This window comes from Manduca sexta, unplaced genomic scaffold (assembly GCF_014839805.1).
Source record: "Manduca sexta isolate Smith_Timp_Sample1 unplaced genomic scaffold, JHU_Msex_v1.0 HiC_scaffold_265, whole genome shotgun sequence".
NCBI classification, from domain to species: domain Eukaryota; kingdom Metazoa; phylum Arthropoda; class Insecta; order Lepidoptera; family Sphingidae; genus Manduca; species Manduca sexta.
This window is the reverse complement of record NW_023593635.1, coordinates 2,345-18,544: the sequence shown is the minus strand read 5'-3', so window position 1 is coordinate 18,544 and position 16,200 is coordinate 2,345. Positions and strand designations below refer to the sequence as shown.

Sequence of the window (16,200 nt, the reverse complement as noted above, 5' to 3'; positions counted from 1 at the left end):
GCGACGGTTGCAAATCGCACACATCTCCAGTTGTCGCGAGTTTGGAAATAAAGCTAAGAACTCACGAAGGGGATTTTAGCAGCACTCGCCGCGGTCAAAAAACAGCTGTTTCATTTTTGTATAACTAGCTTAGTTACATATTGATCTAAGGAATCAACAACCCCTCAGTGGTCTATAATATTCCAAAATAATATTATAGACAAGTGAAGTATATAACTAAGTGTGGTTTTAATACATATAGTAACCCAAAGCGGTTAGTTTACTCCATTCCTTTCTAAAGTCACCACTTTATATAAAAAGAGTAATAAAATACTAACACATTCCATGTGTCTAATCTAGCAAAAAGTTCAAACGGACACGAGTAATATATATTTTATATAAATAATTTCGTAGTATTTTGCTTTTAATCCATTTTTTTACATATGGCAACAAAAATAAACGTGCGAAAGGACTTGTACCCAGATTCCATATTTATTGCAAAGCTTAAATTTAATTGTCAAATATTTAAAAGTTTTCAACGGCTGTGTTTTGAAAGTTATTTGTGAAAAAATGCAATATTGCCTAGAATGTCGTAAATAATTTATTCCAAAGTGTATTTAATTATACGTATAGTTGTATTTGAATGTGTAAACCAGTGATCAAAATGAGTGGCAATACGGAATCCACGTCCAACAGTATAAAATTTGCGCCTGTTCCCATGGCTGCGCTTCTTGCCAATTTGATGCCGTTACAGAAGCAATCGGACACTCCTGAGTCTAGTTTTTGTTATTCCGACGATAGTGATGATTCTACAAGTGACACAGTGGCTAAAAAACCGACCGCAGCGCCAACAGTCAACAGGGACTTTCTTACACCTGTCGTGAAATCTCAACCCAAAAATAACAAACCGTTCATTTCTGAGAAGAAATTGACTTCAATAAATGACGACAAAGAGAACTGTAATGCTAATTGGTCGTCCTGCTTGACGTATCCTAACAAAGATAGCCGGATATCGCAGAGCGCTATCAAAAGCTTGCCACACCCGAGTTCAGAGGTGAAACGACGGAACGCACTAACGCCTCACGACAACAATGCTAAAAACGTTATCAGTGGGCCCAAAAAGACGCCGGAGATGGCTAAAACGCAGAGCAGTGCGCAGAAGACGAAGTCCTCGACACCTTTGATAAAACCTGGTATAAGGAGGTTCACGCCAGGCTCGGCGCGGAAAAGTAACAAGAAGACACCGCAGAAGAGCGCGAGCCAGAACAGAGACAAGGTGCGGTGTGAGCTGTTCACGCAGAAACAGAAAGAAGAGGTTCGGTGTCCCCCTCCACAGACTGTTAGTGCTCCAGTTCCTGAGACGCCCATGAACAGGAAAGCTATGCCGGCGTCATACGCCGCAGCGCCATCATACCCGCAGGGTGTTGTGGGGAACAGCTCTAAGATATTGTTCAAGACTTTAAGCATTAAAGACAAGAAGTACATGTTTATTAAGAAACTAGGCACCGGTGGCTCTAGTGAAGTTTATAAGGTAGGTTCAAATATACAATAAAGTGTATCGTAATTTAGCTTCTTCAACCTGTCCGTGTAAGGTTTGATTCTTAGGGCAAAGATAGTCTATAGCATCTTGGTCTCAAGAGCTAATGTAGTTTGCTATGAAGTAGTTAGAATGATTATCAGAATTATAGCAGTAGTTTCAGAAGCTTGCATATTCCTAAAAATAAAAAGTAAATTCTTGAGTATGTGGACAAGACAATACTATCAACAAAATATTTAATAATATATCCTTTTTGGTAAGGCCAGTTATATCTATATAATTTGAATTTAAGTCATGAAATATAATAAAAAATATTTTTTTTAAATTTAAAAGATGTCTGTTTACGTTTTAACATGAAGCTGTATCAAAAATTTTTCAGGCATTTTCTAACAATACAAATACAAATCATATGGATTTTGGGCAGGATTTGTTTTTTATATTATGAATAGGGAATTTGAATTAATGGTCTAAGACTCTAAAGGCCATAGGAATTATTTACTAAACAATAACTTCTCTCTTAATATAGAAAGGCATCACTGTTGTCCATAATATAGTAAAAGTGTAATAAGAGAATGAAACATAAAACAGCATCAGTTTTATCAACAATCTTTTTATTTATATGCTCACATTGAACATTATGTATTTATTATTTTATTTTATTTATAAGTAAACACAATTTATTGTTCTTATATACTAAAAAAATGCCCTACAAAACTACTTGTGCAGTTTGTTTGCAGGAAATTAATGATGTATTTCTGCAGGTTTTGGAAGTAGGCAGTTCCTGCAGTATGCTGTGAAGTGTGTGAACCTTGCTACTGACCAGGAGTTGGCACAGGGCTACATCAACGAAGTGCGCCTGCTCCGCGAGCTGCAGAACTCAGACAGGGTCATCAGGCTTTATGACTAGTGAGTTAGATACATAGTTTCAAAATATGATGTAATATTTTTTTGCAGTGATAAATTCAAAACTATGAATTTTAACGCAGTTATTTATATTATTATTTTCTTCTGTTGTTTCAAAGACTTTGCAGCCTTTATGGTCATTGGTCACAAGACTGACTTATTCAACATTCACTTAAACATAAGAAATCAATAATACATTTGTTATTTTTTAATCCAACAAGACGAAACAACAACATAACAAATAGGTTTGGTTATAAATTCAAGTCCAATAAGCCACAAGCCAATGAGATATTGTTTGATATTTGTGTTATAATTGCTACATGAACACAAAATTCTAATTTATCTATTATGTCTTGGTGTAGTGAATACGAGCGCACGAATCAGTTCTTGCGTATGGTGCTGGAGGTGGGCGAGACGGACCTGTCATCCTTCCTAAAGGCGCGCGGCGCCGGACTGCCGCCCGCGCTTGTGCTGCACTACTGGGAGGAGATGCTGCACGCCGTGCATTATATACACGAACATGGTGAACATCCACTTTGTACAATAAATAACAAAACAATTGTGCTGACTTTATTTTGGGATAAAATTTCCTATCAAACAGGAGTCTATATAGGCACTATGGAATCAAATGCTTAAAAGCATGTAAAATAATAATCACCTGTTTTGTTAAACATATTGGAAAGTCAATAACGGCAATCGTGACGGGAGGATGTGTGTAGTTGATTAATAATTTATTTGCAGGTGTAATCCATGCGGATCTGAAACCAGCGAACTTTCTTCTGGTGGCGGGGCGGCTGAAGCTCATAGACTTCGGCATTGCGTCCGCGATCAGCGGCGACGCGACGAGCGTGGTGCGCGCGCAGGCGACGGGCACGTACTCCTACATCAGCCCTGAGGCGCTCATGGGCGGCGCCGGCGGCTACGGCGTCTCCGCTGCTGACGGCACGGCGCCTATTAAGGTACTATTACTTTAAATAGCCTTAGAATGTACCAAAACATTGTCTTTTAATAATTTTCTGAACTCTTATTACATTCACTTCCAAATTATAAAACAAAGTTAAACATGTTTGAATTGTTTGCAAACATTAAACCTTTCCTCTCACACTCGTATTAGTATAAATCAGCGGGTCATGATCTATATATAGCTATAATGTGAATATTTTTCTTGCAGATCTCGTTCCGTTCGGATGTGTGGTCATTGGGCTGCATCCTGTACAGCATGGTGTATGGGCGCACGCCCTTCGGCCACATACCCAACCTGGCAAAGCTGGCCGCCATACTTGACCCTAACCATCGAATCGATTACCCGCCCGTGGAGCGTGAGTATTGTTTATATTTATTAATTACTGAAGTGAATATACCTATTTTCATAATAATTATTATTTATTTTATATCAATATAACGAGCGCCTTAATACATGTTGAAATGGAGAGATTTTCATCATTTATGTGGTGGTATTATTGAGTGGTTTATGCAGTTTTATTGTTAATATTGTACATAGTATGTGTTCCGCAGACCTCCCTCCGTCACTGATCGCGGTGCTGAAGTGGTGTCTGACATATAACGCGCGGGCGCGGCCGTCGGTGCGCGAGCTGCTGTCGGTGCCGTACCTGCAGCCGCCGCGCGCGCCGCTCCCCGCCGCGCTGCTCGACAAGCTGCAGCCACTCGTCACGCCGCAGGAGTTCCGCTTGCTCCAGCGTGCACAAGTCTAGTGCTCAACCAGTGTTGAACAGTTCCGAATCTTCTACAAGTGATAATCAAGTGTGATTAACAAAGGTGATGTCTTTTTGTTAAAGCAAGACTCTTATGTTGGGTCTCATTATTTTGTAATGTTCTGCCAAGCAGCAGTGGTATGAAGACTGAAGCGTTACAACTTGAAATGTATTAAAGCTAGTGTAATTACTTGAATTTATGAAACTTAACATCTGGAATCGCCTTAAAAGTAATTAACATGTTATCTTGTCCTGCAATGAAGTTTTCTCTCCTAAATAAAATGTTGACCAAATTGTACTTATAGTTGTGGTACAGCATTAGGTGAAGGTTATTGTAATTTGTTGGTGATCGTATATCTACAGAAGCAACTGCTAAGTTATCTCTGGGCAGTGGCGAGACTGTCACGCTGTATGTGCATGGTCTGACAACTGAAATCCAGCAGAAATCCATTGATGACTAATTTTACAGCATTTGTTAAAAGACAGCATAATGTCCCGCCACCACCCAGTCGGCACTCAGCTGAGTGTAGCAAGTCTTATGTAGATAATTATGGGTAGTTAAGAATTTGAATAATTCTTTGTAAATTTTGATTTTACATGTAAGTGGGACCAAAAATTATAACTTAAGATTTTTGTTTAACACAATGACTGATTGAGACAGCCTTTGATAAGGTACACACCAGTTATGTGCTAGCCACACGCGCGTTGCACCCAAAAATACACGACTATAGCGTGAGCCGCAGTCATCGTGTTGATTTCGCATATATTACAAGGGCTGTAGACGACGTACTTTTATAGTCGTTAACGCTAATAGAAAGAGAAGAATACATTTTATTAGCGATAGCCATCGTGAGAAAGACATCTTGGCCGCAGCGATATGCTACACTATCAAAAAATTATAAATATGCATTCAAACATATTTGATTGTAACAAAAGTTGTCTAAATTAATTATTTCTATGCAATAATTATTTAATTATAAAATAAGATAGTGCATTTATTAAATACTTGTAAATATTTCTAAAAAGAATAATTAGACATGGATGCATAAATATTTATATTACGGATATTTTTTGGCTAATAATAAATTGCTTTGCAATTGTTTTTGCATTAAAAGCAGAATGAAGTTTAATTGATGTATAAAGGCAAGATTTCAATTACAGTGGATACTGGATGGATTATCCAGACCTAATTTCGCAATTATCCGTATTGAAACTGCGAAAGAAACATAATTTTTTTTCATAATAGTAAACTATATTCCCTTGAGTACTATATACAACTTTTTAACCAGGAAATAGCCATCAATGCGGGTGGAGATGCCAGCAAAAGCTTATTATAAATAATTTATAATTATACAAAAATCCTTTTCTTCTATTTAATTATCCGGATTTTTGATTATGCGAATGCTTTCCACAATAATTAGTGCAGTAAATCAAGTCTCTACTTTATGGTGTTCACTGTAAATATATTTATATTGGATTTTAGGGTAGTTATGATACCAAGTTCGACACAGCTTAGTTTGGTCTGCCCGCCCTCAAGCTTTAGGTTATTAGCTTTCCCATGTATACGAACTTTTTTTTAAATATGCGCGTTTTAATCGGACATATATGTGCCTAAAAATTTTAACCGACTATAATAGTGTGTTTATAGCGCGTTTCAAATGCATTTAATCAACCAGGCCGATCGTCATGTATATGTATAATAATTAATATTGCATATTTTGCAAATGATAATATATGTGCAATATTATTCAGAGATCACCTATAATTACTGAAAAATATAGGACATTATGTGTTGTCCATACTCGATCAAATATCGGATCTTAAATTTTGATATGTGGAATTGTAATATACAAAGGTAGTGTTTATCAGTTCCATTTTCTTAATTATGCAAACATAGCCTCCATAATTCGATATTGAAGTTAGACACCGTCTGATTTCAAGACATGACTAACTCAACCAATTACAGTTTATTATTGAACATTAGTGTTATACATGTATCAGAAATATATGATTTTAAATAAGTATAGTGTAATATAAACTGATGTAACTTGTAAATGTATGTATGAACATAATTTATTAAATTGACTAAAAAATAAACAAACTCGTTTAATTGAAATAAATATTTATTGAAAAGATTAATAAGAGTACAAAAAATAAATAGAATGAGGCTACACGCGTTAGCTTAGTTCTAGCAAAAATCGAAATGCATAACACGAAAGCTGAGTCTGTGTCGTAATGAAACGGCAGCTTCGTATTTCTCTGCTACGCTCAGAGAAAAGGGAATTCTAACCTTTACTTCCGTACCCGAAGATATAGCACCGGCACGTATCCTGGCATTGACGTCGTCTCCCCGTCGCATGCGCACGATTTAATTTTATGATATTTTGGATGCGACGTCTTGTGTCATATCACGATTATGTAATTTAGTCTTGCTAGTTAAATTGTCTTATGTGGCAAATTAATATACTAATTATTTAAAAGGTAGATGTATTTTCTTTAGACGAACTATAAGTTACGTGCCGGTTCCTATACGAGACTACCCAAAGTAGTCCCGGGCCGCCAGACGCTCACGTTTCGCATGGAAACCACTAGCGGTCTGAGCAGACGCACCGACTCCAGCCGACCTCCCAACAATAGACTAAACTACAAACATTTAAGATGTGTATCAACCAGTCTATAATTTGGAATAGAGAAAGATATGAAGGCAAGCGTGAGGGCCTGAACCACGAGCGAGTCTCTGACTATACTGTTTTACAGTTTGCTATAGCAAATGCTAATGTCAAAAAGTACAAGTTATACGTAAATTAAGTCACGGATCTTTAGTTAGATGGTGCAGTTTATATTAAAATGTATATAAACGTAACGCAACGGGAGAATTGTGACGTAAATTACACAGTAGTACGTTAACATCGCTTGAAACTCGCCCGTGCCCGTCCCGTGGGTGCGCTATCGTCCGCGCAGTACGCACGCAGGTGGGTGTTGCAATGAAAGAACCAAGTATGTTTTGTTATTTAATGCGTTAAATAAGGTACTGCGCGGGCGGTGCTGCGTGCTTAGTTCTGGAACAGCGTGTGGGTGAAGTCTATGTAGTCGAGAGCGTTGGGTATGGGTCGTTCCGTCTTCGGTTCCACGTAAGGTTTCATGCGAGCTACACAATAGTCCGCCATCTCCTTTGTCAGGTTCTGTAATAATAAAGGTATTATTAGGATGATATGAAATGTTCACTTATCTTGGACTAAGCAAATATTATGTTTCAATGAATAAAACATCAAACTATACTGTTTAAATAGTTCAACATATGCAGTATTGAATGAGCCATCCACCCAAATGAGGCTCACAGTTTCTTGTAACTTATCTAATTATACTTGTAGAAACTAGGATTTAAATGGAACTTTAGATTGTATCTATTTGCATAACGCGCGGTATACTAACAGCGTATAGCTCATCCTTGGTGACGTAGGCGCGGTCCTGGTGCGCGGTGATGGCGCGGAACGCGTTCTCGATCTCCTCCGATGAATGTACGTTCTCCGTCTCCTTGCTGATCATGAACGCCATGTACTCCTGCAGCGACACTTGCCCGTCGCGATTCGGATCCACCACATCTACGAGAAACGTATTTATTAGACTATGGCGCAGACAGACTTTAATTCTTATAATCGAATTAGTAACTTCGGAAATCATTATTAGAGCTGGTTGTCTCAAAATGCAACCGTCTATTTCTATTACCAAAATACAGCCGTCAAAGTGTTGTGTGAAAGCCACTGTTTAAAGGGTATCAGCCAGTTTAGTACTGGTAATATCCAAGTTTTTAAAATGTTTGAATACTCACTGAGTATAGCCTCGAACTCGGGGTCGGGCTGCCCCTCCTCGACCATGGGCAGGTCGTAGCCGAGCGCGCGCAGGCACGACTTGAACTCGTGGTGGTTGAGACGACCGGAGCGGTCCTTGTCGAAGTGCTTGAACATCATCGAGAACTCCTTCAGAGCGTCCTCGCTCACACCTGTACACAGATAACAGTATTAGATATCGTACGGAAGTTTACGAAAATGGAGTAAATTTGTTGAAATTCAAGAATATTCTAGAACATACCCGAATGGTTTCTGGCTTGTATCTGCTGCTCGAGGTTATGCTGCATACGCATGGAGAGCTGGTCGAGCTGGTCCCACTGCTGCGCCAGCCCCACCGTGCTGTGCTCCGTGTATCTGTTGTCCAGGATCAGGTGCTCTTCTAGTGCGGCGCCTTAGAGATAACGTTAGGAAATGAGTATTATACGTATTATAGTAGTATTGTTCGTGCGGAAAAGAGATTTTACATCTTTAAAGATTTGAACATGATCCTCAGTTGTCTATGGTATAGTAACGTACCCAATTCTTCTAGGCGTCTTAGATCGGCGCGTCTGGCGCGCACCTCCCCGGCGCGCTGCCGCAGCGTGGCGAGCTCCTGCTCCAGCGAGCCCGTGCCCTCCATCATCGACGTGCTGCATCATAACATTTCAATTACACTCTCACTGGTAAATTATATAGTCGATGAAAATTGTTCATCTCTATAGGCGGTTTGAGGGTAGCCTCTTTTAAATATTTAATGTTAACTTTAAGTGACAGAGTGACAGCTTTTAATCGGTTTTTGATGGTGTAAAACTTTTTATTTTAAAGTAAAAAAATATATATATTCTATATGTATATTTCTAAAGGTGGAAGTCGAGTAACGTGACTAACTTCAGATCAACAATAAATATAAAAGGTCTATCGATAACTAGTAGGATGTCAGTTTCAGGGTCATGAATATTAAAGTTTTACATGATTTAATGATCGCATACAAGGTATACCTAAAGGCAATATTCACGTCACGACATTTCTGTACAAATCGAATGAGTAAGGTTGCAATTTAGTTGAAGTGGTCAATTAGTATTGAAATTAATCGAAACTAAGAACACTCAGAAATTGTTACGCCTGAAATATTAAAGTTATTTCGATGATGTTTGTTGATACATGAACATTTTGTAGTAGAAGCCAATCGTATTTAATAGCGAAAATAGAAGAGACAACACGGTGTGCGCGTACAACCAGCGGGCTTGGCAAAAGAACCCAAATTTTTAAATATTAATTACATCAAAAGCTAGGCGGCCTTGTGAGTCAAATTCTTATTCAACCAAAATGTTCCCCGCTCTTGACGGACGCATATAAGGCGTGTTTGATTATATATAAGTACTTTTGTAAACTCATCTTACAGAAGTACTAATAAAATCAGATTTATTAACAAGGTAATGAAGAATATTTTTGCCAAGCCGCAAAGCGTTGCGGTACAATTTTTAGTACAACACGCGACATTCTAATACTTTACCCGTCCCAGCCTAGCAGCCGGTACCTGTACATCAATATTACAATGAAATATTTTGTCACAATTTTAAACACAAACCTTAACTTTTAGAACCCCACAAGGATGAATATATTATACTCAGTTACAAAGCCCAATTTGGACGGAACGTGTGAAGTTGGTGCGTACGTACCGTGTCTCCGTGAGCCATTGGTGGAACGCGTTGGCGTGTTTAGCGAACTCCTTACGCAGCTTGTCGTTCTCCTCCTGGCGCTGCGCCTCCTTCGTCAGCTCGATGTCGCGCTCAGCTGCACACACGACATTCATGTTAATTCGAAGCAGTTAGGACGAAATGGGGTGATCAGTACCTCGGTCAACTCGTAATATTGACAGTCAGTTATTGTTTATGCGTCGAAAAACGTTACTATAGTATAGTGGTCTTAGAATAGCCATTCCCTAGGGCAATAAGGTATTGCATACCAATGATCTTGCGCAAGTTGCGCCACGTCTCCTCGAGCGCCTCCATGGTGAACCAGGTGTAAGGGTTAGCGCCCACGTTGAACGACTTGATCTGCTCGTCCAGCGCCGCCAGAGCCTCGAAGTCGCTCTGTGCCGACGACAGCGACGCCTGCGCAACACATTATACTGTATTGTAACACTTCCATCACAAATGTTAGACAAATGCTTTTGTCGTAAAAGGATCCAACTTTAGTGTTTTTTGTAATTACGGTTGGTGTTAGTTTTAAACTCGTCAATCAAAGATTATCGAAGTGGGGGTGTATACGCATTATAATCTGAAACCCATTATAGCACTTACTTGGAATTGCGCGTGCGCATCCTTGAGAGCTCTGATCTCCTCGATGGAATTACAGCGCACGGGGTCAGTTAGGTCTTCTTCGGCGTTCTCAAACCACGAGTTGAAAGCGGATGCCTGGTAACAAGAAAAAACAAATACTATTGTTAAATGTATCCTTAAATAAGATGCTGATTTTATTTATGTAAGTAAGTATAATGTGCATCAAGATAACATTAGCTACGGATGGTGAATGGGCCTGACGTCGATTCCATATTTTTATATTCTATGAGTCTGTAATGTTGTCAACGTTACCTTGAGGAATGTGACTAGAATAATGTGGCGGTTCGTGATTTAGTTAGAAGCTACGATCTATTAGACCAGATTAATAAATTGTTACTTTACCTTCTTGGCGAATGTGAGATACAATTCCTCGATCTGGCGGAACTGGTCCTGCAGCTGCAGCAGACGCTGTTTGCGCGCTGCCGAGTCAGCTAGCAGTCGCTGCCAGCGCGAGATCACGTCCGCGTGCCGCTTCACGATAGCAGGTGTCTGCTCGTGGTTCGCGGCCACCAGCTGCTCTTTGAGGGAGGTGATGTTCTGGATGCCCTCATGCTCGAATGCGGCTAGACCTGTGGGGTTAATGTTACGGTTAGGATTAGCTTTTTCCTTTCTTTAATTAACGGTAACGTATTCGCAATTCAAATGATGTGAACAGTGTTTCTAGGCAAGCTCGAACAAACCATTAGCTTATTTAAGACCTAAGACCTTTAAGACCTAGAAGTTAACCTTAGAAGTATAAATATAAAATAGTTCTATATCACACGGAAACGCAAATACGAAACACAGTCTTTAAAACTACGGTTGTCACTTGGCATAAAACCAAAGAAGACACTCCCACAATTTTGTCTCAAGGGCACACAGGCTACACTGACCTGCATCGAAGGTGTCCTGCTTGGTAAGCAGCGTTTGCACGGTAGAAAGATCTCGTCCGAACTCATCGGAGCGCACGTGCGTCTCCTTGTCCGCGATCCACGACTCCACTACGTCCGCCTTCCACAGCAGCTGCAGGTACAGCGAGTTGTCCACCAGCGCGGCCTTGCGACGCGCTGCCAAACCAGTCAGTTTCTCCAGCTTGGCTAGGGAAGAAAGGGATATTATTACTTATGTTGGGCAACATGCTTATCTAGATTTTGGCTTGCTTCGCTATTGGAGATGTTGAAAATTCTATTACATTAAAGTTGAGCGCATATTGAGGCATATCATGTATGTGAAATAGCACAACTGCGTCAGATGCATTGTACGTTGGCGTCATCAATTTAATTTAATCAGTAGTTCATGTGTAGTGTGGCTATGTAAATATTCAGTGAGTGCGTACCTGTAGCGCGCGGATGCGGTGATCGAGTGCGTCCGGGTGCAGGTTGCCGGCCTGCAGCAGTGCGTCGCCCTCGGCGGCGAGCTCGCGCACGCGCTCTGCGCGGGCGGCCAGCTCGGCCTCCAACGCCTCGTGCTTCTTCAGCAGCCCCTGCACCGCCGCCATGCTGTCGCCACACTCGCCCACCACGACCAGCTGCTGCTTCTCGCTATACAATAAACATATTTGGTATTAGCATTGGTTTAGTAACTTGCTTGTGTCATAAATTCTTTAATCTTAATAATGTATACCGACATGATGCCACGACATCTTACCTGATCCATGCTTCCTCCTCGTCAACCTTAGCCAGGAATTGCTGGTAGGCAAGCGACTGCTGCAGTTTGGCGCCTCTCTCAGCCGCGAGCGCTTGTAGTTCAGCCCAGGCCAAGGCCAAAGCCTTCAGCCTCTGCTCGATCTCGGGCACGCCCAGGTTAGACACGTCCATGAGCTTCTCGCCGGCCTCCTGCACAGCCTGGATGGCGGGTTCGTGGCTGGCCAGCTCGGCTTCAAGACGCTTGTGCTTTTTCAGAAGGTTTTGGACGCCGGTCAAATCACGCCCATAGTCGTCTGAGGCGACGAGAAGTTTCTTCTCCCTTTGAGGTTAAAATGTGGATTTAATTTAATAATATTTAAACTTTCAAATTATTGTAATTGCCTTTTATAGTTTTGTAGATATATGTGTGTGGATCAGTTGTGGAGGACTTAAAATTTTATCGAAGCCACAGCGGTACTTACTTGATCCAAGACTCTTCGTCGGCGATGTCCCTGAAGAATTGGTGCAGCGTGTTAGCCTCGTGCAGGCGCGCGCGGCAGTGCGCAGCCAGGTTGCGCACGCGCTCGAACCGCTCGTTGATGGCGGAGCGCCGCGCGCCGATACCCGCGCTGTCGAACTGTCCGCTCGACACCAGCGCGTCCGCCTGCGCGTTCATGTCTAGTGGGAGGAAGTACGTTAGTGACGCCTATCAAATATCTACGTAGACAGTATATTAGTTAGACAAAATGTAGCGACAAGTTATCGATCACGGCTCAAGTTAAATTAACTAACACGTCAAATACCGCACGGAATTACCACATATATGTATATAAACAATCAAGTAAAAAGTCTCACCCTTGATCCTATCCTCGTGAGCCTGTATATCAGCCTCTACAAGCTGGTGCTTCTTCATCAGGTTCTGCACGGAGGCCTGAGGTCCTTGCCGGAGTCCTCCGATGTGAGCAAGCTCTCCACTCTCCGAGCCAGAAGTCCAGATCCTTGACGGCCGCGATGTAGGTACGCTGCTTGTTGGCCTCCTTCAGTTTGAGGGACTTCTCAGTGGTCTTCTGGGTAAGGAACTCCCATTGGTCCGCGATGGAGGCGAGACGAGCCTGCATTGAAGAAAGCATTTATGAACACATGGATATAACAGTAAATTACAATCTCGGTAAAAATACCTTCAGATCAGAATTAGTCTCATGAGAGATTTTTATAGGAATTTTCATTACAAATCGAGAAGTTCCTGCTGCGTCGAAACAAGAGGACTATTTATCACATATCCGTATAACGCGTGTGTGGTGCGTACCTGCACGGCGTCCTCGCTGCCGCTGCACTGCCCGCGCTGCACGAGGTTGCCGCCCATGGCGAGCACGGACTGGATGCGCTCCGCGTTGGCCGCCAGCTCCGCCTCGAACGCCTGGTGCTTCTGATGCTTCGACTGGATGTTGGCCGGGTCCTGCACAACCATATTACATATTAATATAATATTAGCATTTTTAAGTTTTATTTTTTGACACATTGGTGGAGTTTGGATTGTATTACTCTGTCTTGTTCTAATTGTAAATTGATATACAGAAAATTTCGTGACAAATATGGCAAAGTATCTCATTATTTTTTGACCATCTAATGCGGTAAGTATATAAATCCATGCGCCTGTCTAAACACACAATGAACTCAACATGGCAATTAGGGTAATCGTCAACACTTGTTACCTTGTAGCTCTCTTCGGTGGCGAGCTGCAGTTTCTCAGCGATCCAGTTCTCCATCTCGTCGGCATCGCGAGAGAACTGTTGCAGGGTCTGCTCATCGCCCAGTCTATAGAAAATATTATAATAAAATTAATAGTTCGGCCGATTTAACATGTAGTTGTGAAAGAAAAGATTATACAAATATGGAAACTACCTGAATTACTTTGGTATTAGTAGGTGTTAAAAGGTGACCTCTGATAATGCGATTTAAACAACCTAATATTTTAATATTTTATCCTAATATTTTAATCCATCATGATATGTAATAACTAATAAAATGACAATCATTGAAGTAGTATTATGATCTTACCTGGACCGTTTCTCGATGAGCGCCTCCTTGAGATGGCGCCAGCGGTCGAGCACCTGCTTGCGCTTGTCGTCGATCGCGTCGGTCGCGTAGTGGTCCGAAGCGATCAGCTGGTCGGCCAAGGTCTGCAGTTGTGCGATCTTCTCCTCCTACAAAGATAAAAATGGAAATATGGAGTTTTCAATTTTAAACAAATTCCTTGCTTAAACGTCATCATCGTCAGTAAAACATCCTGTATATAACAACTAGTAAATTCTTGCACATGGGTGTTATTTGTAAAATATATCTTCATCATACGCAATGATCCCCAAGAATGATAATAAAAATATCTATATTCACTGGCAAATACAATAAAATTAAAAGTAGTATACTATGTGTGTACTGACATGCGCGTTGATGGCCTTGTCGAAGTCCTCGTGCTTCTTGATGAGCTGCTCGACGTTGTCGGGCTGCGCGTAGTCGGAAGCGAGTCCACGGCGCTCTGCGCATGCGCGTGCGCGTCGGCGGGGTCGGCCGGCGCCAGGGGCACGCCTCGCGCGCCGCCATCCACCCCTCCGCCTGCTCGCAGTCGCGGTAGAACAACTGCAGCTCCAGGTTCTGGTCCAGCTTCATGCGACGGCTCACCCACGCCCTGAGAACCAATGTATTTTATAAGCATGCAATTGGGCCTCCAAATGCTAGAGAACTTCTTTAATCCTTTTGGACAGGTGATCAGGCACTCTTGCGCATTCCAAACAGTTTATAATTATCAATTGTAACTTTATCAGGTACGTCACTTACTTCTCCAATTCCTGCCGTGCGTCGCCCATGTTGTTGAGCTTCTCCTGAATGTCGACGCTGGCGTAGTGTCCGCCCTGCAGCAGCTGTTGGCCAAATAGCTCCAGCGCCTGGAACGTGCCGGCGCGCGCGTCCATTCCGTGCAGTGTTCTGTTGTATGCAATGTATTTTAGAATTTATAGTCAATGGCATGGGTTATATTATGGTGGATCTTCAATAGACGCCATATCAAAGTTTACGATATAGTCGTAACTTTTATACCAATAGAATATACATATTGATGGCACTAGCCAACCAGTAGACATACATTTATTCAACTTTTAAAAGAATCAATCAGATGATTTTGGTTCCATACAATTTCATACAGCAGTTTAGTTAAAAATTTTCTTAATACGGTATCTATTGAAGGTTACATCGTAGGTTGAATTAATATAATGGAGAATGTTAAGGGCTGTCGTGATTTGACAGTGTGAAAGGTGCCAGAAGGTCTATTTTGAGGGGATCCTTTTTCAGCACTTAGCCCGTAGCAAGTCGGGCCATTGTGCATGGGTGCCAAAAGTTATGATCATATATGATCATACTTAAAACAATTGTTCTATAAACTTTTGCATAGTACAGAATGACACATTTTATTTGAATCCTGCTTAAAAATTCTCACGATTTTACTATTGATAGATACATTTATAAAAAAAAAATATAAAAATTGAATGGTTTTAATACTATTGGCAGATTCATGGGTAAGATTGAAAGGAATTGTATGAAGAGGAATTTGGAATTTTGAACTTTATTAAACTAAAAATAAAAGCGTTTTAATTACACAACACACAAAACAACACGTGATCGATACGATTAGAGGAGTCACATTACAAAGAATAAGGAGACGTGAACAAACACACTGAAACATGAAGGGAAACGAACTGGACTTTACTAGGGGCCTTGACATATGTACGGAAATTTCTAAAAACATTATTTAATTATTTTTTTCTAAATATTTATTTTAAGGAGGTAAGATAAATATGTTACATGTTTCAAACTGTTGCAGATATTTCTTAGGGTTGTGCAACAACACTTTGATTACCTTAAGTCAGCCACTTAAAAAAATATTTTGCCAAACTTATCAATAATTGTTTTAAAAAATCTCCGTACACATCCCACAACACTGATACATGAATATTGCGCGTGTTATATTATGGCGTGATGTTAGAGTCAGTCGCCTAGACTACGTGTCTGGTCGCGCCCGCGTGCCGCCGAACGTCACCTATGATAGGAATTTCGACTCGTTTCGGAAAAAGCACATCAACTGTGGTAGTGTTGGATTATTAAAAACTAATATGTGCAGATTTGTTTGATAATACAGATTTCTAAAATGAGGACTGTGAAAATATATGTTTACGGATATTATGATAGAATCGACTGGGAGTCTATTTTTCGACTAAATCTAGAATTTAATTCGATGTGATTTAG

The 16,200-nt window shown here is 40.9% G+C and overlaps 1 protein-coding gene and 1 pseudogene across 1 annotated transcript; one reads left to right on the top strand and one right to left on the bottom strand.

Moving 5' to 3' along the window:
* The first annotated feature begins 471 nt into the window (after nt 1-471).
* Nucleotides 472-4,981, top strand: LOC119192341 (annotated as a pseudogene).
* Nucleotides 4,982-7,129: 2,148 nt separating this feature from the next.
* LOC119192342 (spectrin alpha chain-like) lies at nt 7,130-14,871 on the bottom strand. The gene is given in 22 exon segments (XM_037446165.1): nt 7,130-7,313; nt 7,564-7,733; nt 7,961-8,131; nt 8,221-8,370; nt 8,496-8,608; nt 9,638-9,752; nt 9,925-10,072; nt 10,262-10,375; nt 10,643-10,869; nt 11,173-11,378; nt 11,617-11,820; nt 11,927-12,244; nt 12,387-12,582; nt 12,760-12,835; nt 12,838-12,878; nt 12,881-13,016; nt 13,211-13,360; nt 13,617-13,719; nt 13,963-14,108; nt 14,346-14,440; nt 14,478-14,590; nt 14,740-14,871. Coding segments are annotated over 22 exon segments (3,150 nt in total). The 5' UTR covers nt 14,769-14,871; the 3' UTR covers nt 7,130-7,184.
* Between the last annotated feature and the right edge of the window lie 1,329 nt (nt 14,872-16,200).